The sequence below is a fragment of the Nothobranchius furzeri genome, chromosome 5 (assembly GCF_043380555.1).
Source record: "Nothobranchius furzeri strain GRZ-AD chromosome 5, NfurGRZ-RIMD1, whole genome shotgun sequence".
NCBI lineage: Eukaryota > Metazoa > Chordata > Actinopteri > Cyprinodontiformes > Nothobranchiidae > Nothobranchius > Nothobranchius furzeri.
The window spans coordinates 69,246,989-69,274,697 of NC_091745.1; the positions used below are offsets into that span (position 1 = coordinate 69,246,989).

At 39.2% G+C, this 27,709-nt stretch overlaps 2 protein-coding genes across 6 annotated transcripts; one reads left to right on the forward strand and one right to left on the reverse strand.

Moving 5' to 3' along the window:
• The first annotated feature begins 6,013 nt into the window (after positions 1–6,013).
• LOC107379327 (uncharacterized protein C1orf232) lies at positions 6,014–11,231 on the forward strand. Of its 5 annotated transcripts, XM_054740986.2 has the most exons (7): positions 6,030–6,084; positions 6,180–6,257; positions 6,410–6,513; positions 6,620–6,957; positions 8,447–8,524; positions 8,679–8,785; positions 10,090–11,231. In XM_054740986.2, exons 4-7 carry the CDS (start codon positions 6,877–6,879, stop codon positions 10,454–10,456), a joined length of 633 nt encoding a protein of 210 aa, XP_054596961.2. In that variant the 5' UTR covers positions 6,030–6,084; positions 6,180–6,257; positions 6,410–6,513; positions 6,620–6,876; the 3' UTR covers positions 10,457–11,231. The 5 variants fall into 5 exon arrangements, with proteins under 5 accessions (XP_054596962.2, XP_070407951.1, XP_070407952.1 ...); XM_054740987.2 differs by lacking the exon at positions 6,180–6,257 and having other exon boundaries at positions 6,014–6,084; XM_070551850.1 differs by lacking the exon at positions 6,180–6,257 and having other exon boundaries at positions 6,014–6,084; positions 6,847–6,957.
• An 11,896-nt stretch (positions 11,232–23,127) lies between these two features.
• On the reverse strand, positions 23,128–26,398 carry LOC107379328 (golgin subfamily A member 6-like protein 22). The gene has a single exon (XM_015950040.3). The coding sequence runs from the start codon at positions 25,371–25,373 to the stop codon at positions 23,232–23,234; it is 2,142 nt and encodes a 713-aa protein (XP_015805526.3). The 5' UTR covers positions 25,374–26,398; the 3' UTR covers positions 23,128–23,231.
• Between the last annotated feature and the right edge of the window lie 1,311 nt (positions 26,399–27,709).

Below are 27,709 nucleotides of genomic sequence, written 5' to 3' on the forward strand. Positions count from 1 at the left end.
ACCATAACGTATTGAATATTTTATACCATAAAAAATCTTCAAATTTCAATCAACTGGTCCATTTTTCTAAGACTTTTTTCATTTTTATTTCTCTCAAATATTCTTTTTAATTCATTTCTAAAATTAATTACATCTTAAAACTAACGAATAATCTCTAGCTGTTTCCTTCATGTTCACCTTTTAATTTATTTTCTGTGAGCAGGCATGATAATAAAAAAAGACGATAATAGCCTCCAATTATACCACGCTCACAAGATGAGGCTGGTACACACAAAATAATTTCTTCTAAATTTTACATGCACTTACCTCAGATCTCTAGATCAAACAATAATGTGTGTGTGTGTGTGTGTGTGTGTGTGTGTGTGCATTATGTCATATTGTTCAAACAAAGTTGAACCCAATAACCTTCAGAGTCCCTTTTATAAAACCAGAGCCTGAAGCCAACAGTGTGTTGATGGAAATATCACAGCAGTAAGAATGTTTTGTAAGGCAAGAGGAGCGGTTTGTGGAGTTACACAATCACTGGCATGACAGGATGCAACTGTGCTGAAACTCAAGCTTCTGCAGAGTCTCGTTAAACTGGAAAGAAGCATGGAAGAAAATGTGTCAGGAGAAACGTTTATGTAATGCACACACATGCACACGCGCACACACACACACACACACACACACACACACACACACACACACACACACACACACACATGTCTGAGTGATCATATCCTGACTGATTCTTCATGTAATGAGCTGTCCACTCCTTAACCTGCAGGACCGTTTGAGGCTATCCAAGCTGGAGCAGAGTGCTGCACCTTTCAAACTGCATGGCATAATGCATTTACATACCTGATTTATTTTGCATGAACAAACTCCATGTGATCTATCTGACTTCTATCTGGATCTTTGTAAGACATTTGAACAAACAGAATTAAAAAATAAACCTTAGCATGGCAATGCACGTTATAATCACAAAGAATGTCAAGTAATGTGGAAGAGTCATCGGAAAAAACGAAGAGCAAATATGGAAACTGCCAACTGAGGCCTTAAGTGAAACCACAAGGGGAAGTAAGCTCAACAGAATGCACAAGTGAGAAAATCTCTACAAAATAAATCAGGAAGTAAGCAACTGCAGTATTGGTTTGAGGCTTTGGTCGGTGGGTTTATTCCATCACATTGCAGAGAAGCCATATCTCCTATATTCCAGTGAAAAAGCACAAAAGTCTAAAATATTTACTCTATTCTATTCTGCACAAACTACAACAGCTACAAGTATTTGGTTGACTTAATTATTTCAGTTTAGATCTAAAATAAGTTGCAGGTGCAGGTAAATGCTAAATGATTAGCATCAACGCTAACGCTCGAGAGCTTGTGTTCATGCTTTTGTCAGTGTCAAGGGACCTACTCTAGAATTATGTTCAATCTGAAGCAGATTTAAAATAAGAAAACTTTATGCGAAACACAAATTTGGTGAAAGACTAATGAATGAATAATAGATTGATTTAAGCTGCAAAAGCAAGATTGCAAAAGCAAGATTGAGCGTGCTGCTGTCAGTGACAAGCAGCAAGTAAGAACTCGTAGGCCGCCGGTGATGACATCACAATCATCCAATTATATTATTAACCATAATTGTGTACTAGAGGTGGGCGACATACTAAAAATTTACCAATACCAAAATTTATGTCTAGTTACGTCATTTTGTCAACGTCAATATATTAGGTATTGGAAAAAAAAAGAAAAGATGTAGGTTGCCGATGTTTCTTTAAGATGCTGTACTACAAGCTGGATGGGGTGGAGTCACATGACTTTGTGGAGCCATGTGACACCACCTCATTATTGACAGTGTGAAAATGGAGGAAAATGCAAATATTGAGGCGAAAGGTGGGCAAGGGTGCCCCCAAGGGGTGGCCAGGGGTGTCCATGGCCACCCCTAAAAAGTTGCTGGCCCACCAGGAAAAACCAGTGTTAACAAATCATATTAATGTTCAGTCGAACCATACATTGATCTTGTTTATTCAAGACATAATTGTAAAACAAAATAAAAATATTACAGTTGATGAGTAAAGAAATAATCAGAATTTAAAAAAAATATATGTTTCTGCTGCTCACCATTTAAAAAAGTTTTTATCTCCATAGTTTTTTTAACACAGCAACAGGTGAATTAACCTAAAACAATAAATTGTTGAATTAAATTTGCGATAACATTTTAAATAACTGAAATGTATATTTCTAACATGTTTGTGTTTGATTCACTGTTGTGAAAGACTTGAGAAAAGCTTTGGATTCTCTCAAACATTGAGCTTTGCTGTGGTCCAGTGGCAGCTCGTCCATAGGGGGCACTTGGGACCCACCGCCCCTGAATTGAAGGGAGAAAATAATCCAAAAAAACTAAAATATAAATTATGTATTTACTATAAATTAGTCAGATTTGCTTAATTGTGTTTGACTACATGGAATTTGAATATTTTATTCATTGTTTTCACTCCACCAGACTTTCACTCCTGGGGTGCTAAAAAAAAAAAGCTCCCGTGAACTGCAGCTAAACAGCCAATCACATTCGGTTGCTAAGTAGAACTGGAGAATTTTAGGACAATCAGCATCTGTGAATTGAATGCGCCTGGGACACTAGCCAACAGCGCCATAAACATGAATATTTAGATGTGCCATTGGGCACCTGAGAATGCCGCCACCATGTTGGGTGGGTTCCTTACTCTCCAGACCCAGCTGGAGTCAATGCAGAGTGAGCAACTCTGCCTGGTTTTTGTGCAGCCTACAGTGTACTATTGAAATCAGATCACGTGGGATTACTATTGACTTTTCCTGCCTACCTGTTGGAATTTTCTATTTAAAAAAAATTCTGAAATGACATAAAAAGTTTAATGTTATTAACTCACATAGATATTACCTCAATATTATTACAATTAATTTTGCTCTATAATTACATATTATATAAATGTATTACATTTGTTTTTCTTTCCACCAACAGTTTTAATTTTATGAATTACTTTACTTTTCACTTTGCTGCTTGACAAACTAAACCAGTCGGACGGTTCTGCACTAATTTTGGTTGGCTGGGGACTTTGCTCTGGTTGTATTTCTGGCTCTTGGTTTGAGGATTTTATTGTATTGACAAATCAGCAGAAACCACTAACGTCTCCCTGCACGAAAACAAAATGTGTGCAGGGGCTGAATGAAATTCTGCTGCAGATTTCACTTTTATCACTCCGAAAATTCAGCTAATTCAGGTGAAAACGTGTTAAATTCTATAATCCTGTAGCTCATTAGGCAGGTTTCTGCAGCCTGATGTCACACAGTGCCGTGCATAGTTTGTGTTAAAGACACAATGAGGGAATGCTCTGTGATTTGTACATTTTGTTCCATTTCTGCGAAGGAAGACTGATTTACCGTCGCCCTCCACTGGTCTGAAGAGGACAAGAACACAATCAGAACCTGGAGCTGCACACACCAGGCAAGCTGCAAAACTAGCTCCTCATCGGGTTTAAAACAAATCTTCAACATTCTCATTACTATTGGAATGTTTGCATCACTTTTACATGAGCAGACTGTTGTGTGTTCTTTATAACCTTTGACCTCAAGTCTAACTCCGACTTTGCTACAAGTAAAAAAGGTTAAGGTTGGCTTTATTAATCCCAAAGGGGCAAATTTAGTTGCGATGACATGTAAAAACAACAACAGACAAAACAAAAAATTACATTCACTGGACTCTGCTATAAACAACCATGATAAAAACATCAAATATGAGATCCTACAAAATGCTTGCTGTAAAAACGCACTGCAGCAGGAATAAAAGAGTTTCTGCAACGTTCAGCGGAACAACGGGGCATCAACATTCGTCCACTTAAAAAGCTCCTGAGATCCTTAAAAACATGGTGGAGAGGGAGATCCTCCAGAGACAGAACAGTCTTAAGTTTACTCATCATCCTTTTGTCCATGATCATGTCAAATGAGTCCAAGCTTCGCCCAACCACTGAGCTGGGTTTCCTGATCATTTTGTTGATTCTGTTTTTGTCCTCAGCTGTGAGGCTCCAACACAACACAGCATCAAACACAATCCCCTGATAAAACACATTCAAGAGCCTCCTACTTATGTCAAAGGATCTTAGCTCCCAAAGAAAAACTGACTTCCTGCTGGACAAAAAAGTTGGAGGGATAATAATATTTTTTTCAAAAACAATTTTTGACTATAATAATTTTAAATAGACAAAATAAACATATTTTCATGGGATGTCAACATTGCAACCATGTATGTGAGGATGACGCCAAACAATTTCCTCTTTGAACAGCATCGTCACCCGGAAGCAAAGGACTCTTCTGCCCTCTTGTGGTCACATGACCACATCTACAAGCAAACCTGGTTTATTCTGACAATAAAAATACACAATCAATACAGATTACACTAAAATTATAGCCAATTATTAGAAATTATAACTGCATACTGTTTATAATTTGGAGTAAACCCCACAATAGCTATATAATATGTGTGTGTGTGTGTGTGTGTATATACTATATATGTGTGTATGTACAATATATATATATATATATATATATATATATATATATATATATATATATATATATATATATATATATATATATATATATATTCACACACACACACACACACACACACACACACACACACACACACACACACACACACACACACATATATATATATATATATATATATATTACACATATATATATACATATATACTTTTTTTGGTCAAATGCACAACGTAACCATTGTAGCTAATTTATTCTGAAGTATATCAAATTAAAAAAATGTAAATTCCAATTTAATGTGGGAAAGTGAAACATTTTCTGTTTACTAAATGCAGCACAGAAGAAAAAGTAAGTGCGCACAGTTTCTTTTTCTCTAACAACTAATATTGACTGAATAAAACAACAAAAACAATGTTGTCTTTATTCCCTTAATAAAGCAGCATGAGCAGCTGCAGGACGACGCCACAAGGCAAAAATTCCTGCTAAAACTGCGTCACAAGCTGAGTTTTGGCCCAGGTTGGGTGAAATATCCACAACAAGTGTCCTGAACTCATGTTTAGGTTAGAAACATTAAGGAGATTTAATGTTATAACTTAACTTTATTGTGTTAGTCATATCTAAGAGAAGTAGGACGTGTGGTCTGTGTGTCAGGTCTGATAAATAGTTGGGTGTGACCTTTGCAGAGTGAAACCTGAGCTCTGTGTGTGTGTGTGTGTGTGTGTGTGTGTGTGTGTGTGTGTGTGTGTGTGTGTGTGTGTGTGTGTGTGTGTGTGTGTGTGTGTGTGTGTGTGTGTGTGTGCGCGCGTAGTTTACACACTTGTATGTATAATTCATTGTGAATCTGCAGCCTTATAGTTTCCTGCTGTCTGTGTCAATCAAAGCCAGCGCTGACAGCTCATCAGAGGAGCGTTCAGATCACATTTCTCTGCTCTATAATCAAGATTGTGATCAGTTCTTTGTTGTGTTGCACAGAAATCACTCTTTAATTAACTTAACTGTAATTACAGATCAATGATTGCAGCTAAAACAAAAACTGCGGCTGCTTTGATCTCAGGAAGTGATTCGACGGCGTCCAATTGAGACTAACCACGCCGTGTGTCTCTGGTGGGATGCAGGTGAAATCCAATCAGTCGTCAGAGCTTCGTACATCTCTCTTCGTCTACACGACACCAGACATTCCGCCTAGGTTGCCAGGCAGCGCAGTGCACACACACACACACAAAAAACTCATCGTGCACCTGCATCTCATTGGTGTTTAGGGGATGTCCTGCTGCAGCCAATGAAAGCAGAGAAGGGAGGAGGATGGCAAGGAAGTGGCCAGGTAAGAGGGAAAGATGTGGAGGTTATTCAGATATCATGACTCCCAGGCTGCTTATTTCTGCTTCTCCTCAGTTCATTGTTTTCACCTGTGCCCAATTCCCCACACACCTGCCCCTCGTCTCCTATCAACCAGCTCCTGTGTACATAACCCTGTCTGTGTCTCTCTGTGTTGCCGGTCCATTGATGTTGTCAGCGTTGTTTTGATGCCCCGCCCCGCCTGGTCTCTGGTTCTCTGCTCATAGAGTGAGCTTTTGGTTTTGTTCTTTGCAGCGTTTTGATAATTGGTTTTGGCTTCCTGCCCTTTTGGATGTTTATTTGGTTTTTCATCCTTAATAAAGGATTTTACTTGAATCTCCACTCCTGCCTCCTGTCGTCCTGGGGTTCAGCATACTGGGTCCAACCCTCCTGATCTTAATGTGACAGATGCATCTTTCAAAAGTTTCTTTTTATGTCTATAAGGGGAGAGTTGGTCATTTTCAGACGTAGAGGGACAATGTGTGTGTGTGTGTGTGTGTGTGTGTGTGTGTGTGTGTGTGTGTGTGTGTGTGTGTGTGTGTGTGTGTCACAGGAACCAGCCTATTGGAGTTGACAGACAAAGGAACCTCTGACTCTGGAAAAGAAACCCTCTAAAATATAAATGAGGAAATCCACACCTGTTTCCAAGTAACCAAGGTAGGTATTATGAACTGTGTCAAGTCGTGTGTGTGTGTGTGTGTGTGTGTGTGTCCACCTGCTGGGTGCACGCACGAGCAACACAACATCCTATCTTTACCTGCAGACAGCACTCGGGTACGGCAGCAGCTGCTGATTTCCCTGCTTGGATGAAACGCTCAGAATCGGGTCAGAAATCGGAGCATGAACAAGTTAAGGCCTCTGATCTGAGACCAGCCTGAGTTTTCTGACCGTTTCACATGGAAGCCGGTTTGGTGAAGCCAAACTGACCTGGAGCTGGAAGCGGGGATTTCACCGAGGGTAGGCCACTGAATGAAACGGAGATCTTCGCAGGTCGATCCCTGAGAATCTGCTCGAGCAAGTATGAATCCGATGTGGAAGGTTTACAAAAGCAAGGTGATGAAGACTATAAATCCTGAGTATGAAGATGATGCTGCAGAAGAGGTAAAGGTTTCTTCATGCAGATCATTCTAAGGATGTTTAAATATGAAGAAATTAACTCGTTTTTTTTTTTGACTGAAGATACGTTTGCAGGTTTTTCTGGTTATGCTGCAGAAGTTGATACCAGTAGAAATAACATGATGCCCAGAGATGCTCAAATGCTTCATTACATACATACATTACATACTTCAAACATCCTGTACCTTCATGTCATTCTGTGCTGAGAATTAAATACAGTAAGAAATGAATTGTTGAAATTACTTAACCAAGTTATGTCAACTGGTCAGTGGTGGAAGAAGTACTCAATTTTTTACCCACGTAAAAGTGAAAATATCAAAGAAATGTTTTACTAAAGTAAAAGTATTAAAGTATGCATTTTCAAATAAGAGTAAAAGTATTCAACTAAGATTTAATACTAGTTTTGTGTGTAGAAGTAAATACATGAATTAAAAGTGCTTTTACTTTTGGAATTTTACAGAACATGTAAAGTAAAAAGTAGGCCTCAAGAAAGTGACTTAAGTAACTTTTCTGTATCTGTACTTAAGTACACTTGTGCTTAGTTACAGTCCCTTGCTGCAGGTGGTTCCCAGTTGCTTAAAACTAAATGTACATTACTTTTTACATTTAAGCCGCTACGTTTAGTGGAACCAGTTAAGTAAATCCAACATTTTATTTCTACAGTGTACTTTAATCCTTCACCTTTCAGGAGTAAAAATGTAATTCAGGGTTTTTTTTCTCAGATGTCAAACATGCAAACTCTGAAATATAATTAATATTTCCAAAAAGAAACACTGAACTTCTTTTTTTTTTCTTTAAATCTTGGATGGACTCATGAAAATCTAGTTTTTCTGCAGAGTTCCTGAAGCCAAACAAGCTCACGTATGAACTAATAATCCCCAATAATGCCATTTTTGGATTGTATTAGCGCTGAGGTATTTCTCACTCTTTTGTTTGAGGAAATTTCCCCTAAGACGTCGGTGTTCCTTTACTTCATGCGGGATGTGGTACCTGTGAAACAAGCGTGCACTGCTGACCCAGATCTCTGCACAGCAGAGAAACTCGATCCCGACCAGGAGCTGAGCAAACAGATTAGCTGGCTTTCCAGTGACTGACGGGATCAGACAGAAAGCCAACACTTCAGATTCAGCCGGTTTGCTCTACAAATATCAGGAATCCTGAGCAAATGTTTGGACATTTAGACTCTTTTGCTTCACTTGTTTGAGTTAAATAAAAAAACAAATGGCATTTTAGGATATTTTCTACACATATTGTTTTACTGTGAAAGATTATCAACAGAAAATGCTTATTCAACCACTCTGTCAGCCTAAATATTAACGTTTTTGGACACTTTAATGTCATCTGTGCTTTGAATCTAATGCTTTTTTATAATATCTGGATGGAACTCTGTACACATATTTGAATCTGCATTAGAAGCTAAAGAACATTTAAAAAATTAGGATTTGCACTTATTTTGTCTGTTTCTCTGCTTCAGGCCACAGAAATAGAACATGATATGACTCCGATGCAGGACGATGAAGGGCCCAACGCCGTCTCCCAACTGGCCAAAAAGGTACACGGACTTTTGTTTATGTCCCAAAAACCTCCAGCATCTTAAAAGAATGGGTTCTAAAATGATAAATGATCACGGCAGCGCGTTAGTCTCACAGGACTCGAGCATCCCTGCTTTGACCTTTGACCTTGTGTATGCATGCAATTGTTTGTAGATGCAGGGGGCCGGGGCCAAAAGCTGGAACAGATTTTCGTCGCTTTTCAACAAAGAAGATGAGCACCAGCTTCTAGAGGAGACCGAGAGCCCGCCGGTGGCTGATCAGTGAGTGATAAAGGCAGAATGTCTGCGTATGAACAAAAAAATCTAATATTTTAACTAAACATATTGTTAAAATGCCACTTGTGATGTTTTACAGTATCTGCATCTTTAGCTTTTTTTTCAATCAATGAAAGCTTTATTTATAAAGCTCGTTAGATGTTGCATTAAATGAGCTGAAATGTTCATACGCTAAATTAAAATAGTCCTGGTGGAAAATTAGCAATCAATCAAAGCTTTATTTATAAAGCACCTTCCGCAACCCTGTCAGGAAGCCCAAAGCGCTGAACATGTTACAGTAGAAGGTAAATATATTGAATAAATCAAAAACAAAAGCAATTCAAATTACAAAATACAAATTACAAAATAGGTGAAACATTCTGGTACAGGACAAATGTGTAAAACAAGGGATTGAGTGAACCAATGAAAACTGTGAAATAAATTCAACATAAAAGAGGGCCAAAATCAAACATGTTCAGGAAACGCCAAGCGGAAGAGGTGCGTTTTTAGGTGACTCTTAAAGTCTGGCAGAGAGGGGGACAGCCTGACTGAGGGTGGCAACTGGTTCCAGAGTGACGGTGCTAGGACTGAGAAAGCCCGGTCCCCACAGGTACGACACCCAGAACGAGGGACAGCGAGCAGGCCTTGGTCAAGCAGGACAGGATTGTTTTGTTTTGTCATTTTATTTAAATATTTATTGTTTTCTAGTTTCTTTCTGACTTTACTTTTTAATTTGAAGTGAGCTGACTTTAAATTAAATTATGCACAGACCAAAACAACGTATTGGAGTAAAAACACAATAATTCCACACTTTACAGTTGCAGTTTGTTGTAGAAACATGTTGAAAATCAGTCAATCTGAAACAAAAAAAATCTAACTTTATTTGGTTCATGAATGCATCACCCCGCAAAACACATCTTTTCTATGGATTTTTTTTCCTTTCCAAATAAGAATTTTCACGTTAATAAAAAATGTCACTGAGGAAAAGTGTTTTGTTGAATAATTTTTTATGGATAAATCAGATTTGACAAGTCAGCATCGGCTCTTGAAACTCAAATCGATGCATTGCTTATTTAGCTTTTCTGTTGACACTTGACAGATGTTTAGTTTAAGGAACAGAAATAAAGAAGACTTTATATTTGATGCCAAAAATATAAGATTGTCATCTAGAAACAATAATTTTGGAGCATTTTTAATTTGTTTTTTGTTAAATACTGAAATGCATTTATAAACATCTGTTGCCTCAAAACATCTGATGAAATATCTGTTAATAAAAGCGTGTGAATAACGTGACTCGTCTGAATTCTCAGCCCTCTCGCAGTAAAGCCAGAAGAACCTCCTCGACCCACCAAACGCACGGCATTCTGGGATAGCTTTGCAGCCAACTGGGCTGCGAAGAAGCAGGCTGAAGCCGCTGCAGCTGCGAACGCAGCTGAGCAGGGTGAGGCGGGGGTGATGGCAGCCGGAGGGGAGCAACAGCAGGATGAGCAGATCACCACTGGAGAGGAGAGTGAAGGAGGAAGCAGCAGCAAAAACAGCTTCTCCAAGTATATGTCTCTGGGAGGAGGAGGGGGAGCAGGAGGAGAAGAAGGCAGCGAGGAAGCATCCTTTAAGTGGAACTTTGTTACCAGTAAGCTAGCTGAGCTCAAGACCAAGAGCATGACAAAGACCAACTGAGAAATGACCAGAGTACAGCCGCAGACTCATGTCTGAAACTAAATTGATCCGTTTTATTAATAATACTGAGAACTATTGGCCTCTGGAATGTAACAAATGGATTATAGGAGTATTATTTAATCACAACATCAGTTGTTTTGTGAGAAATGTCCAGATTTCAACAAAGAACACCAATAATCAGGCTCTGGACCAACAGATTTAAACACATTAGATTATTTTTATGCAGAAATGTTTGCAGTTTAATCCACAAAGCAAGATATCCGAAACCAGTAACTAGTAAAAGCTTATCACAGCCCTCTGCTGTCAAAGACATTTAAATAATGCTTCTTAAACCATGAAACGGGACCTTTTGAGCTTTCAACAAAGCTAATCTGTAAATTAGAAAACTGGATTAAGGGATTAAAGGTGGAGATAGCTGGATTAGGTGAGGATTAGCTCACCTAACCTGCTCTGAAGTAAAGGGGATTACAGTAAAAGGCCCCACAGTGTGGCTGAACTGGTCTGCTAACACAAAGAAAGTAAAAATAAATAAAATTAAAAAAAAATTAGTATTTAAAAAAAAGTTGAAACTTCATCCATGTGTTTGAGTTGATGTCGGATTACATGAGTGGAATTTTTCTGACTGAGACAAAAACGTGCAATGTGTGAGTCTTCATGTTTGGAGAGGCTGATCTTGTTTTTGTTTATTTTTCTGCTCCTTTTTTCGGGTTTTGACTTGTATGTTTTAATCTGATGTTTTCTTCTGGTTTAAGTTAATAAAAACAGTTGCACTAAATGTTGTAAAGCATAATAACATTTATCTGGTTAGAAAAATGCAAGCAGAATTTCTCTTATTCTATTCCAATACTTGATGGACCTTAGATTTGTACATGTATTTATACTTGTGGTCATCTAAAAATTTACTCAATAATAAAAACAGTTGGTCAAATGTCTTAAAATGTGACGATATTTTAGGTCAAACGGGTAAAAACATAGAAGCGTTAATGGTTCCTGAAAAATTTGGTACAATTCTCTGGAAAATGTTGGAACACTGGAACAACATTCAAAAAATCTTATTTCTGATTAAAATCGGTCACTCTGAGGCTCCCACATCTATCTCCTGCGTTAGCTTCAGATAGAAAATAAACGGTGAAACTAGGATCAGAAAATCCTGACAACATTCATGGACTCACCCATGTTGACTCGCAACGGGGACTGCTGTAGTTGGTTTAGCTAACAGCAGAGAACAACTCTAGTAGCTGAAGCTAACTGTTAGCATTAGCAACTCCACCTCACGGCAGAAACTCCTTCAGGCTTGAAGGAGCGATAAGACTTCAAATTCTGCCGCGTTCAGCTCAGCTGTGACGGGGCTCCCTTCTAGCTCCTGAAAATGGTGCACTATTGCTTTTTGCATAGTAGCTAAAAGCAGCTTCTGACCCGGGTTTCTACCAGCTGACTGCTTCCTAAAGATTTTAGTGCCCTGCCGGGCATAAATATGCAGGAAGAAGATCCAACATGCATTTTGTCTCCATGTCTTTGCGTGATTTATAAACTAGCAGAAGCACTTTGAAATTGATTCTGTGGTTTACTGGTAACGAGTGTGGAGATTTAAAGGGGCATTATGGAAGTCTGACAGCCAAAACATGTATAGAGATGATAAATTTCTTCGTCATACATTCTCCTGCAATGCCCTGGTCCTGTAGAACGAGCCCTGGCATTTTTACTGTGATTGCCTGTTTTTCTGTATAATCACATAAAGAGATTCTCGGGTCGAGCAGGCTGCTTCATGCGCGTTCACGCTCAGGCATAGCACGTAGCATTTGCTATCAGTAGCTTTAGCAGCAGAGAGTGAGGTAGTGCCAACTCAGCGACTTTGTCGCTGTTCTTAACGCTAGCTACATTTCTGAGGACCGTTAGCTACTTTCTTCTAGATATTTCCTGCAAATTAGCAACAAAATAGCCATTTTCGCTCTGAACCGTTCTTTGAACGTTGTTTTAGCTATTATCAAGGATATAAATATTACAGATACAAAAGATGTCATTGTTGCTATAGCTCACCTGGTATGATGGTGGACTCTTATATGGAATACCTGGGTTCGATTCTGGATGTGAACATAGTTTATTTAGAGTTTCTTTTTTTACATTAATGGTATAATTTTTTACAGTAAGGTTTCCAAATTTTTATTTGAGACTCGCCGAACAGCATTGAAATCACAGATAAAAAAGATGTGGGTTCAACTTTCATTTTGGAACAATTTTTCAAGCAACGGAAGGGAATGATCTGAGCATGCAGGAGGACTGACCCATCATAAACCTTTGTCGACTGTGCTGAAGAGAAAGGTACAGAACCAAATTATTTAATTAAAATTAGCTGCGTGTTCTCCTGTCCTCTGTCCTCCGGGCAACACACACACACACACACACACACACACACACACACACACACACACACACACACAGGGTACTGTCTCAGCTGTTATTTTCATTGAGGAGTGTGCACGTACAGCATGCGCGCCTCGTGCACGAGCCTACTATTGAAGCTGCCGTTACGCTTTTGGCCTGAGGGGGCAATCGCGAGCATAAAAATTCAAAACTCTGTAAAGTCCCTTTAAGAACAGGAGTGATGTGCTCAGTCTTTTTGGTTCTTCTTAAGATTCTAGCAGCAGCATTCTGCACAAGCTACTAGGGGCCACTGCAAATGTACTGATAAAACAAGTGAGCCACACCTTTAATTGATCTTTTTTAATGTCTGAACAAAAAGAAACTTGTGTTTCCAGGACTATGCAGCATAAGAGACACAGAAATACTAATGTACATCCGGTGTTGCACAACATAGCAAACAATAAAACAACATTTTTTGTGAGGGTTTTTTTTTGTGTAATTTTGTGTTTGCAGCTCACTTTCGGCTATTTATAAATTTAAAAAGACACGAATACCACAATTTACATGACTACAGAAGATAAAATATGATTTTTTTAGATTGAATTGCTCAACAAACGTATTAAGGATTAAGATAATTTGTAGCTGGTCTTCATATCTTGTCTGAGATTTTAATTTGTACCTTTTTATTTTATTCATAGTGGCGCAAAGAGGTCAAGAGTTTTGGTTCCAAATACAACGTCCCTCCTCGTACCAGCAGAGGGCACTGTCTACACTCCTGAACGGTTAAAAACGTGTTTGTTTTTTCCTTTTTCTTCATCACACACAAAAGTCTGATATCAAATCTCATTTCAACTCTTTGGTTTCTCTTCCTTTATAGTTTTTCTCTTTTTTAAGTTTGCATTTCACTGAATTTTACATCTGCCACATTTCTTCAAGTTAAAGCTGTTTCATCCTCATTTGAATCTAGCGACAAATCTTAGTTTGAAACAATAAATGAAAGCTGACCTTTTTTGTTTATTTATTGCATCCCGGTGTCAGTCAGATCTTCGGTTGTCATCACAGATCACAGCCGCTCGGTCCACACTTGCCCACACTTGTCAGCCTCACTTTTAGGTCAGCACAGACCCTTGACTCTCAGCTCAGCGTCACTTTCTGTGTTTTCAAAAATCTGACTCACATCTGAGCAAAAGGCCAAAGGAAAGTCCTTTTTCCTCTTGTTGAGTTGGGATGTTTATTACAGTTTAACCCTCTCAGGCTCAAAATAAGTTTTGATAAAAGGACGAACAACGAAGTCCTTCAGGGGAACTTCTGAGTTAAAACTGCTCATGAAACACGTGTGTGGAGTAACCAGGTAGGTTTTAACATTGCAAATCTGCGACACCTGCCTCCAGAGGGTTAAGGACACAAATTGTTTTTTAGTGCATGAAGGCATCAGCTGCTGTCATGTCTCTGGACTAATGAGACGTTTCTCACCAGAAAATAAATATTTATCATCATTTCACAAATACAAAAAAATACTTCATATATTTTCCCCTTTTTCCTCTCTTTTTAAGTCTGTCTGCTTGATTTTCAGTCGATTTTTTTAAACCCCACCAAAATAGAAAAAAACCACAATCCCTTGCAGCAGTAATGTTCAAATGAGCATCCTGGTCACGTTATCACATAGTAAGAAGAATGCATGTTAGTTTTCAATGTAGCGGTAACTATAACCTTTACTTAAAAATCCACAAACCTTGAAAGGTGCGGTAAAATACAGTGAGATGTAATATTATAGGTTCCAGGACAGTTTGATGGTTATGATAGGAGATGGTACGATTAAACAACAGCACACAGTAAGATGCATTTTAAGATATAAATAAAGATAAATGAAAATGTATGAAGGCACAATATGATTAAAAAAAGATATGAAATACAATAAAATAAAGGGAAATATATTAAAGGGGATACATTCTGACTTTTATTCTTAAGTTATAATAGTTCTATGGTTGATACAAAACATGTTTATGAAGTTATTTGCAAAAAGTCCCTCTCACATTAAGCAGTTTCAGTAGTTTTATTCTTAAAAATGTCAGTACCTTCCAGAAAGAACCGTTTGTGTCACTTTAAGAAATCAGTATGGAGCTGGCTCCGCCCAACTTTCCCCCTGTTCAAGCTGCTATGAGCTGAAATGCTCTAATTTCTGGGAGGGGCTTGAAATAGAGTTGATGTTCCTCCAGCAGCAGCTTTCTCTTGCACGTAAGAAGTGGTTCAGCTCTACATTCCCCGTTTATGACATCACAAACAGGGACTTTTTGAAATGGCTTGTTTTAAGCACATAATTCCTAAAGTCAAAAACTGATAGAGTGTTCAAAGAGGCTGCAGAGACTGTAAAAGAATGTAAAATGTGAATTTTGTCCCCTTTAAGAACAAATAAAATATATTAAGACAACAATAAACGAGAACAGATGATATATTTTATGTTATGTATAAAACTCTGGTATGTGAAAGTTTGTCTCCAAGATTACGACTGAATGTTCTGAGAAACCAGAATTATTTAGGAAGCAAAGACCATAAAATATGTGCCTGTCATGTCACTGCAGGCCTGTTTTGTTTTGAAAAATGAAAAGACAAGAAAAAAATTCAGACGGTAATCGGAGAAATAAGATTTACAGGCAGAATAATGAGACGGGCGGTAAAAGCATGTCTCAAAAATAGCCCCCTCCCTCCATCTGTGCCCTCACAGACAGACAGGCATGTCTGGTAGCACTCAGGTATGACAAAGTTGTGGTGGGCGTCTCACCCAGACACGGTGACTCACACACTCCAGAGGCTGACACATCTGGAAACCAACCTGCAGGAGCAAAGACGCTCATCAAAACAATGTCTGAGCATCTTCTTACCTGCAGCTTTCACACCTGCTTTAGAGGGAACACAGGAAGCCACTGTAGTGGCTCTAAATCTGTGGCATGCACAAGGTCACACATGAAACAAAGTGTCAAAATCTGCAAGTATTTTATTTGACAAAAGTTTAATTTTTGCTCCTTTATGTTTAATCTAATCCAAATTCTAAGCTGCATTTAAAAGTAAGATCCATTTGTGTTAAAAAAAACTTCTTTACCACTTAAGGATAAGTTACAGACCACCTGAGCTCTAAATAAAACTGCAAACGTCTCCTTTAACGGCCGCGCTGATTTAGATGTAATTAAAGCTGCAGGAAGCTGAGGACTTTAAGGGATGAGCTGTGACTTTGCTCGGAGTCTTTTATCGGCTGAAAGCAGGAGATTCACCAAACAAACATGCAGGCGAAGCAGTGTGAAGTGTTATCTGTTTGCAGAATGTCTGCAGAGATAAGAAGTAGGAGAGGGGACATTTGAAGTAAGACTGACCCTCTGAAGGAATAATGTGTGACCCCCACGTCTTTTTCACCTGCAACCCCGTTAATCCTCGAGTGATAATGTGAGGAGAAATGAGAAAGAAAACACCTCTAAAGGGCGAATCTAAAATAAAAACAGTCTAATTTCTGTACAGTCGTTGAATATTACATTATTTCTTTTTCTACATGCGATCATTTTTACCAGATAGTTAAAGATACTTAACTTTAAAAATTGGGCATCTTTCACCTCACATAATTAATGTATTTGTATAGCGCCTTCTTAGGGTTCCACAACCTCCCAATGCGCTTTACAACACAATCAGTCCTTCACACACACATTCACGCTGGTGGGGATGAGCTACGATGTAGCCACAGATGCCTTCGCACTGACAGAGGCGAGGCCTGCCATACACTGGTGCCACCATTCCCTCTGACCACTTGCCCAAAGACACAACAGCATTCTCTGGTCGGAGCCGGGATCGAGCCTGTAACCTTGCGATTACTTGACCTCCTGAGCTACGTCTGTCCCATGGGACATGTAAGCGTTGTAAACTTCAGGCAGTGGAGCGCTAAGGGGTGGCCGATGAGTGTATATAATGGACAAACCCTCCACGCCGTCATCCGTCACTCCAGGAAAATACAAAAATGTGCTGAGAGTGGGGCTTTGAGGGTGGAGGCAGGCAGATGATCAACTCCCATCAAAATCTGAGCCTATTTAGCTACGAGCTAACTGAGCTAACCAAACTAATCAGCGCTAACGGAGGTTGACGGGCATTTTAAGCCATAAAACCGCTCTTGAGTGACTCTGCTACCATCTACCTTATAGGATGTAACACTTTTAACCTGAGGTCGAGTCCGAGGCCTTCCTTGGAGCAAGCAAGAGGCAAGCTGCTAACGCTAGCATTGATGGCTCATCTGCTACTTGTCAATCATGTAGACACAATCCTAATTATTCATCATTTTGAGCTTTCAGCACCACTGTGTACAGGCTCAATCAAATTCTTGCCTGGCTCTTTGAGAGCGGATTTGGGACCCCTGTGGAGAAGAAAACTGCTCCTTCACCCTCATTTCCCAGCAGAAGGGTAATAAGGCTGTTAAGCCACTCTCTGGCTTCACTACAAAACACACACACACACACACACACACACACACACACACACGCACACGCACACACACACACACTTCTGTATCAGCTGAAATGTGATAACACGTCTCCTAATGCGACTCAAACCCTGCTTGCTGTAAATTTATTGATTTGTCTTCAGTCATTAACACAAACAAAAGCTCTGGGCAGAAAGGATTGTTCTATGAACACAAGTCAATACATGTTCTGTCAATATCCGCGTGTTTTAGGCTCGATTTGTGTTTGAATCCGCTGAGCTTTCCAAATAACCTGGGGGAGTGTTCAAGTCATCAGACAGAAACATCAAACACTTTTTGGCATCTAAAATCTGATCTGTGAAGTTTTCCTACGTTTGCTGATTTGTGTGAAGTCTTTACAGTGTGTGTGTGTGTGTGTGTGTGTGTGTGTTTTGTTTTTGCAGGGATGCAAATGAGTCCTTTAGAATCTCAATCAGGCTCACGTTACTGTTTCTACAGCTGTTCAGAGTTGTTCTTTGCTTTCGCTGCTCGACCTGCAGCTAAAACCTCTAAGCCTAAACACACACACACACACACACACACACACACACACACACACACACACACACACACACACACACACACACACACACACACACACACACACACACACACACACACAATGTGCCCACAGAGCTGAGTGTGAGAACCAGTCGACTCCTTAAAGTGACTCCTTAGGAATTCAGAACATTCATCTGACAACGCTGCAGTTTTGAACATGACAGGGAGAAATGTGACCCGTTTTCTATTTTGACTTTGATGCAAACACTAAGTTATGTTTTGTTTTTCCCATCTAAACCACAGATCTTTTAAATATGTCAAATAACATGATGCACTGGGGACATGTTCACTCAATCTTGAGGCGTTTTGTCACTAAAATGTAGGATTGACATAAAAGCTAACAGCTGAAATGAGTTTTCTCCGCCGGGTGTCTGGGCTCTCCATAAAAGACAGGGTGAGAAGCTTGGTCATCCGGGAGGGGCTCAAAGTATAGATCTGCTGCTCCTCCACGTCGAGGGGAGCCAGTTGAGGTGGTCTGGGACACGATGGAGGGACTATGTTTCTCGGCTGGCCAGGGAACGCCTTAGGATTACCCTGGAGGAGCTGGCCCAAGTGGCTGGGGAGAGGGAAGTCTGGGCCTCCCTGCTTAGGCTGCTGCAGTCATAACCCGAACAAGAGCCGGATGTATGTATGAATGGATCAAAGTTACAAAAGAAAACTTCACAGAGATTCCGGGGATCACTATTTAGCAAAGTGTGCCTCTATAAACAATATTGATCCATACGGACAATCAGGCTGATTTCTTCTCCGGGTCTGGAACTTTGCGTCACTTCCACAGTGTCTGGTCATGTGCAAGACTTGTTTTCGTTTAAACCAGAGGACTGCACAAACACAGTCGTCACAGCAAAGTCAAGAAAACTATAATAAAGAGACATTTTTATGGAAGTGGTGTCCTTTTGTCTCACTGCAGTGGGAGACGAGCTTGTTTTGCAGCTGATGAAAGAAATAGAGTCACACAATTTCCTGAACTACAACAAAGCTGGTTGATAAAAATGACTGTAGTTGCACACATTTTACTTCGTTTAAGTGGCTCTTGTTTTATTGTAGCAACCGCTAACTCACCCACACAATAACACACAAGTTTACAGTTTTTCCCAGTTGCTTTGGTGCATTTCTCACAACAGAATTGATCTCTGCACCACTACTAAGGCCTTTCTCAAAACAATTAGTGCAAACTGCAAAACATGGTGGATGACTTGCAAAAGTGAGTCACTTCATCAAAAAGAAAAGTCAGTTGCTCAAAATAAGTAGTCAATGCTTCAAAAGCAAGTCCCTTAATCAAAACAGATAATATATTCATCAAAAGCAAGTACTTATATCAGTCACAGTGTCAGGGCTGTCACAATTACCAGTCATTCCACCGGCACCTTTGGTCACAAAATCAAATGGTTTGAACATGTTCTCATTGTGACGGATTTAGGTGCTTCCCAATGACATGTCAAGTCTGAACAGCCTGCATGGCATGTTGAAATCCATAAATTGTAGAGGAAAATCAAGACACTTCATATGCACTCTTGATAATATTTAGTAATGGACACTGTTCACAGCATTGTGCAACTGGGGAAATACAGTACTTGCTTTCGATGAATATATTATCTGTTTTGATGAAGTGACTCACTTTTGCAAGTTATCCACCATGTTTTGCAGTTTGCACTAATTGTTCTGAGAAAGGGCTTAATAGTGGTGCAGAGGTCAATTCTGTTGTGAGAAATGCACCAAAGCAGCTGAGAAATTCAATTCAATTCAAATTCAATTCAATTCAATTCAAAAATACTTTATTAATCCCAGAGGGAAATTGATTAATCCCAGAGGGAAATTGATTAAATCCCGGTGTAATTAGATTCAGGTGTGATGGATTGAGACAGGGCAAACGGTTTTATTGACACGTGTCAGGTGAATGATGGAATCTATGGACATTGAAACTTTTGAATAATGGATATTGAAACTACATGGGACTCTTTTTGTGAAACAAGTAAATAAATTACAACTATTATTAGAAAGAAAAGACTGAAGAGCACTCATCTGACACGTGTCAAATTGTCTGGTTCATCACCTGTGGTTGATGAGCTTCTACTGAAGAAACTTTGGCTCCACACAAGCTTCTTTAATTCTGTTCTATGTCTGCAATTAGTGTAGAATTATTGTCACAAATTAATTTGCCCTAATAGAACAATCTAGTCCACTTTATCTGTGCCTACACATGGCAACACCACTCAAACCACGTTAGGGCCCATTTTTTTTCCAGGTGAAGAGCTAAAACTAATATCAGATTCTGCCAATAATAGGGCTCTAAACAATTCCTATGTAAATATTCTGCATATTTATTGCAAAATGTTCATTATTCTGCTGCTTTAGTGCTGCAACAATGTTTTATTAATAAGAAATTATACCTTTTGTTTAACTAAAGCATCTGTAAGCTTCCTGTGCACAGATTATTAAGAAAGCGTTGTTTCAGCTGTGAGATTAGACGATTGGATCAGTGAAAAAGAAAGTTGTCACAGACTCCATGGCATCGTTCAGAGAATCCGCAAATAGAGGCTTTCAAACGGTTTTGTTACTGACAGATTTTTGTGAGTTTAGAAAAGAAGCAGATGAGACGGCGGGTCCGACAATTTTGTTTTTCGTCGGACAATATTAGAACATGTCAGTGATGTCTGAGGTGTTTTTATAAAAACTGTATAATTAATACTCCTGGACAGGGTAGGAATTACACAAAGTCTTCCGGGGTAACCCAGTTATAGGATTAGGGAGGTGTTCCGTTTTGCCTTGGCCCCCAAAACGCCTTGAAATGACCGACAAAGTAATAATGTTTTGTTGCGCCACCTTGAGAATGCATCGTGCACTGGACGCAGTGGCGGTTCTACATAGAATTACTCCCCGGGCGAGGCCCCCGTTGAGCGCCCCCAATCACCCCCACCACGACCAACACCCCACCTGCACGAACACACGCATGTTTTCTACAAACAGGCATGTTTTATTAGAATGACTATTGAACATTCATTTTTCTAAGTTGCACAAATGTACATTAATTACTATGAAGTTGTCAGAATGTAAAGCAATATACATTATATACTCTATCAAAATATATAAAATCAAATACACAAAAACAAACAATAACTAAATATTAAGAATATATGAACATAATACATAATAAATATTCTAAATAGCAAAAATGTGTCACACATAACAAACTAAAGATAATCACTACAGCATTGCACTTAGAATAGAAAACACAAACTAAAATTAAAACCTAACCTTGATGCAAAGTCATCAATAATGTCGTCATATGAAGTCTGCTCCCCTACTGAGTGATTGATACTAATCAGAGCCAGGTTAGTGAGCCGCCCCTGAAACATAGCTGACCTCAGGTATGACTTGATCAAGTTTTGAAAAGCTCCTCTCAGCTTGAGCCACAGTGACTGGCAGAGCAGTCCAAAAGTTGGGGTAGATCTCCAATAGATCTTTATCATGATCCATAATATTTTAGAATTGCCTCTGAAATTGTAATTTAAACTGACATAAAAAAACTGTAGACTACCAAAAATGTCAACTTTTACAGAACAAATCATGTAAAAAATAGTCAGTGCAGCCATCTGCAATAAATAAACAGGATAGTTAGTGGTGACTGGGGAGTTTTCTTCTGCTTGTACAGTTGTTTTATTTATTATTATGTGAACATGATCAACATGTGTTTGTTGTTGTTCAGGCAGGCCACAGGCTGCAGCGAGCATTTAACAAATCCTAGTTTGAATCAGTAAAAAACGATTCAAGGAATTTTTTCGAACCATTTGAATATTCGTTTCAATAATTTAGCCCTATTAGCTCTGTTAGCAATTAGTTGACCGAATTTAACCATTAAAATCCCAGAATGATAGGCCTGTGTTTATGATATTATGAATGAAATGTGCGTTAAATGGAAGAACATCAAGATGTGATTGACTTTAGCCATTTAATACAGTTGATTCAGCCCCTACCCACTCATTTCATTTGGGAAAGACCCAGAGGTGAATTCCCCCGCCGCACCCCTCCCCTTCCTCTTCTTCATACACACACGGTGCACCTGAACCCTCTGTCAGAGGAGCGTCTGCAGCTGCAGGGGGCGCCAACTTGCTGTTTCCAATCCAGACACTGTGATATGACAGATAGAATAGAAAACCTCGGTGCGGCGCAGATTTCTTTCTTTTTTATTTTTTTACTCAGCGCTTGTGCGCCCCTTTTGTGTCATGAAAAAATGCCGCCCCGGGCAACTGCCCTGTCTGCCCGTGACTAAAACCGCTACTGGCTGGACGAGGCGCTCTGCGTCCTCTCCGCTCAACATATCCCGCTATGCTGGGAGTCCATAAATATTGTAATATAGGCAGAAACTGGATCTTTCCCTGAAAGATCTCTACCTCCCCATAATTCGACCCTGCTAGGAAAAACCGGACATTTTGACCAATGTAGGACCCCCCCCAGTTAAAACCTACCTACCTGGTTACTCCACACACGTGTTTCATGAGCAGTCTTTAACTCAGAAGTTCCCCTGAAGGACTTAGTTGTTCGTCCTTTTATCAAAACTTATTTTGAGCCTGAGAGGGTACATTTTATTTATAATTACGTGTATGTTCGTAACACGTGTCCTCAGACTTCCGCACACGTTACACCCAAACGAGCGGTTCGGCCGTGGGAAATGTGGTACGTCTTGATTTTGGGGTGATTTTGGTTACTATGTCACCCAAACATCTTGACTTTAGGCCTCTTTAACACATGGCCACTCTCTTTTGCTAACAGGCAGGTCCCTTTCTAAAAACTAGTTGTTAATGTTCTTTTGTTAAACTTCGTGTGGCCCAGACAGAAGCTTCCACAGACATGAGTGTTTAGGGTTTATGGGGGGAAACTGGAGCGCCCAGAGAAAACCCCACGCAAACACAAGTGTAGCAGTCTCAACAGACTCTTGTGCTGCCCGGTTTTTAAACTCTAACTATTTTATTTCTATCTGTATCTAACACAGCTATGCCTAACCAGGGCCCCTACCCAGTATATTTTCCAGAATAATCCATTTTTCTGTAAACTCTAAGTAATAGTTTAATTTTAAAGATGGTGGGCTAGTCCTCACCATCCACCTTCTAGAGACTTTTGTAACTGAGTCTGTTTCCTTCAAGGATTCTCGCTGCAGAGACACCTCCTGTGATTGTTTATGGAGATGTCTCTCAGCTAAGTCCTTCTGTCACTACTGCAGTCGTTGCCTTTGGCAGAAAAATCTTCTGATCTACATTTTGTTTTCATTTCTTTATTGAAAGTCTTCATTTCTCCACGTTTTCTATAAATTTGTTTCATTTTCTTCATCATTTGCTGGACTAATGTCTCCATCTCTGAACTGTCTTATTGAATCTGACATTTTGTCTTTTGTGATCGTCGATTTCCTTGTGAAGTTGTAACGTGTTGTCTAGCAGAAAGAATGTCATTTTCATATCTTCGTTTCATTTCCTCTAATGAAACGTTGCATACTTGCAAACGGTTTTGTTCTTCCAAAAGCTTTTCGCGCATTTCCTTCTCTCTGAGTTTGAAACGCTTCTCTTGGCGAACAAACTCATGAGTCATCTCACTGCTCAAATTCTCCAACTTAATCTTTGTCTGTTCGTGAGCCTGGATTTGCTTTTCAAGTTCCTTTTCTAATCCTGCTACCTGTCCTTTGGCAGAAATAATCTCACTTTCATGTCTTTGTTTGACTTCATCCAACAAAACGTTTTGTTCTTCCAAAAGCTTTTCGCGCATTTCCTTCTCTCTGAGTTTGAAACGCTTCTCTTGGCGAACAAACTCATGAGTCATCTCACTGCTCAAATTCTCCAACTTAATCTTTGTCTGTTCGTGAGCCTGGATTTGCTTTTCAAGTTCCTTTTCTAATCCTTCTACCTGTTCTTTGGCAGAAATAATCTCACTTTCATGTCTTTGTTTGACTTCATCCAACAAAACGTTTTGTTCTTCCAAAAGTTTTTCGCGCATTTCCTTCTCTCTGAGTTTGAAACCCTTCTGTTGGCGAACAAACTCATGAGTCATCTCACTGCTCAAATTCTCCAGCTTAGTCTTTGTCTGTTCGTGCGCCTGGATTTGCTTTTCAAGTTCCTTTTCTAATCCTTCTACCTGTTCTTTGGCAGAAATAATCTCACTTTCACATCTTTTTTTTTCATCTAATAAAAGGTTTCGCTCTTCTAAACGTTTTTGGCGCATTTCCTTCTCCATGCGAATGAAACGCCGATCATGCCAAACACACTGTTTGCACTCCGTACTGTCTAAATCCTTACACTTAGTCTTTGTCTGTTCGTGTGCCTGGATTTCTTTCTTAAGTTCGTTTTCAATTTCTTCTACCTGTCTTTTGGCTAAAACAAGCTCACTTTCACATCTTTTTTTTTCATCTAATAAAAGGTTTCGCTCTTCTAAACGTTTTTGGCGCATTTCCTTCTCTATGCGAATGAAACGCTGCTCATACCAAACACACTTTTCGGACACCCTACTGTCTAAATCCTTACACTTAGTCTTTGTCTGTTCGTGTGCCTGGATTTCTTTCTTAAGTTCGTTTTCAATTTCTTCTACCTGTCTTTTGGCTAAAACAAGCTCACTTTCACATCTTTTTTTTTCATCTAATAAAAGGTTTCGCTCTTCTAAACGTTTTTGGCGCATTTCCTTCTCTATGCGAATGAAACGCTGCTCATGCCAAACACACTGTTCGCACACCGTACTGTCTAAATCCTCACACTTAGTCTTTTTCTGTTCGTGTGCCTGGATTTGTTTCTTAATTTCGTTTTCAAATCCTTCTGCCTGTCCTAGTTGTGGCTCGGTCTCTTGAAAACTGGTTTGCTGGGCAACACACTGTTGGGTCATTTTACTGCTTAAATCCTCCAGTTTAGTCTTAGTAATTTGATGTTCTTGAAATTCCTTTTGAAATGCTTTTTCAAAATGTTCTGCTTTTTGTTTGGCATAAAGAAGTTTGTCTTCAAACATGTTCTCTTGATGTGAAATGCGTATTTTTTTCAAGAGATCTTTATTTGGTTCTTCCTGTTTGTTTTTCTCAGGGATGTTTGCTTGCATCTGAGATATGGTCATTTGGTGAGCCTCCTTTTCATCCTCTAGCTCAATTTCAAGATGTTCAATCATTTCTTGGGTGGTAAGAACATCCTTATTATATTTTTCTAAGAGTTTCTGGTGAGAAACTTTCATTTCTTCCAGAGCTGTCTTCGTCTCATCCATCTGTGCTAGGAGAGCCCCGTTATCAGCTTTCAGACGCTCAATGAGTTCCTGGTTCACTTCTTTTGTTTGTAAGTGAGAATCTCTTTCTTCTCTAAATTTCTGTTCAAAATCTTCTGAAAGCTGGTTTATAATGGGAAAACTGGGTTCATTTTTGATGCTTTGTTCATTTGAAACCAGCAAATGATCATTCAGACATTCTGCTTTCAACTCTTCTATCTTTTGTCTTTCAGTAAGAAAAAGCTGCTCAATTTGGAGTGTAAAGTTAGAAATTAAATCCATTTCTGCTGGCTGTTTATTAAACTCTTGGTCTATATACGATCCTATTTTTGTGGAAACAAGAGTTATTGTGGATGTTTGGAGTCCCTGACACAAAACTTGTAAATTGATGTTAAATAAGTCCTTAGCTAGTTGTATTTATTCTAATTTAAAAGAATAAATAAGATAATTTGATTTACTATGCAGGCCTTGTCACGCGTTGTCGCTCTGTGAGGTTTCTCGGAGAGAATGAACCGATTGTGTGGTCTGACGACCTATTTATAGTGTTCCGAAGCCTTTATGACGTCATCAAAGGCTTTGGTTGTTTTGCTCCTGAGGCTGCTGCTGCGGCTGCGCAGTGGTCTTCGCTGGACTCGCGAGATTACAAGATCCCTCGAGATTTCAGGTCACGGTTTGTTAATGCAATCCGCCATTAAAGCAAAAAGAAGAGAATCATGTTTGATATCGATGTTTGATGTCTTATATGATGTTGTTCCTCTCAACTGCCAGGATTAAAGCCATGAAAACACACCACTGCACTTCTGGAACGATGCTGTGCATAAATAAGTCGTTTGGTCACACGTAAGCTTCATATATATGAAATAGCATCGCTGCAGAACTTTTATTTTTAAATTTTCCAGTGACTTTACACTGAAACCGTGTGTGATTCTCTGTCTAGCCCTATGTTAAATGTGGAAATTGACGCATCCCAAAATGCACTGTGCTCTTGTGAGTGGGACGTCAGCAGACAAAGCGATCGTTGGGGCAAAAAAAAAAAAAAAACAAGCAGTCATTTACAGCCAGGGGCAAAAAGCTCAACGCTTATGATGCTATTGTCGTTAGCATCGGTAGAGAATACATCACTGCACCGCTAATCCCTTCACTCTGCACCGGGACAGCTTCCTCAGAGCGCTGAGGCTCTTGCTCTGTCTGGGGCTCTTCCACCTGAGCGACACGCTGCGGCGCAGTCAGCCACCTGAACCACCCGCACATCCCCCCTCGACTTTCTGATCGTGACTCAATCCCCAAACCAGGACATTATATATATATATATATATATATATATATATATATATATATATATATATATATATATATATATTCATTCAAAATTTCTAAAATAAACACAAGCAAATACAGAACATAAACATAATGAACAAAATACATTTGAATGAAAAGGAGCAGATAGAAGAAAAATCTCATAATGTCTGCCCCTTTTTACAAAAGAAAATTATCCATAAAACATTTACAATATAACCTCAGTCCCTTTCTAATTTTTATATATAATCATTGGTATTTTAATTTACCTTTTCATAATTACTTAATACATTTGATTTCATACATTTTTTAAATATAGCAAGTGAGTTTGATTCTTTAATTTCTCTGTTAAGTGCATTCCACAATCTTACACCATTTACAGAAATATTACATTCCTTCATTTTGGTTCTGAATTTAGTTTTTTTTTAAGACATCAGTCCCTTTTAACATGTACCCTCTTACTCTCTTATGAAACATTTTCTGAATATTAGTTGGTAAATTACTCGTATTCGCTCTGTACATTATTTGCAAAATTTTCCACTCTACCAAGTCAGGAAATTTCAGTATTTTATATCTAATGAATAACGGATTAGTGATCTCTGTAGTTACTGATTCATGTACAGCATGTGTTTTGGGCTGTTGCCTTCACTCAGACTATCTGAAAAACAGCACACCTTAGGGCCGACATGTTTTCAGTCAAATATTTTGTGTCAAGAATCCTGAAAGTGTTCATCAGACTGAAGTTAGCTTCAGAAAATGCAGCAGCTTCCTTTTGGCATCAGTCTTTACCAGCATTAAAGCTTTTTGCTAAACTAACTTTAGCCATTAACTTTTTTTTGTTGTGTTTTTATGTTAAAAGATTAAAAAAGAAAAGATAAAAAATACAACTATCCATACTGAAAGCATTTAACATTTGGATGTGGCATCTGTTCTTCTTCCATGAGATCCTGCAATTAGATAATTTCGGAGGACGAGATGTCAGGTGGAGGTCCTCTGTGGTTTTTGAGGACAGAATCCCCAGCGGAGGTCCTACCCAGGGTGGCGCCATGCTGAGGGGCCTTTCCTTTGCCCTGGCAACAAGACAACAAGACTGGGGTTAAATTAGGAAAGGCTAACCCCAGAGCTGTGGTGAAGACCGGGCGAGGTCAAGTTCTCTAGTCTGCTTTGATGATACTTGACGTTGTCGAGCACAGCAGCAGAGAGACATTCTTCATCTGCAGCAAGCAGATCCTAAATGGACCAAATGCTGCTGCATGAGCAGGACCCGTGTTACAGTCATTACCTATTTATTCCTATCTGAACGCTGCCATCTCTCTTTTTTC

Bases quoted from the DNA above. Each gene is read 5' to 3' on its own strand.
- LOC107379327 (XM_054740987.2), top strand. From the start codon at position 6,877: ATGAATCCGATGTGGAAGGTTTACAAAAGCAAGGTGATGAAGACTATA. The intron at 6,958-8,446 runs GTAAAGGTTTCT...TCTCTGCTTCAG, and splicing joins AAGATGATGCTGCAGAAGAG to GCCACAGAAATAGAACATGA. The intron at 8,786-10,089 runs GTGAGTGATAAA...CTGAATTCTCAG, and splicing joins AGCCCGCCGGTGGCTGATCA to CCCTCTCGCAGTAAAGCCAG.
- LOC107379328 (XM_015950040.3), bottom strand. From the start codon at position 25,373: ATGGATTTAATTTCTAACTTTACACTCCAAATTGAGCAGCTTTTTCTT.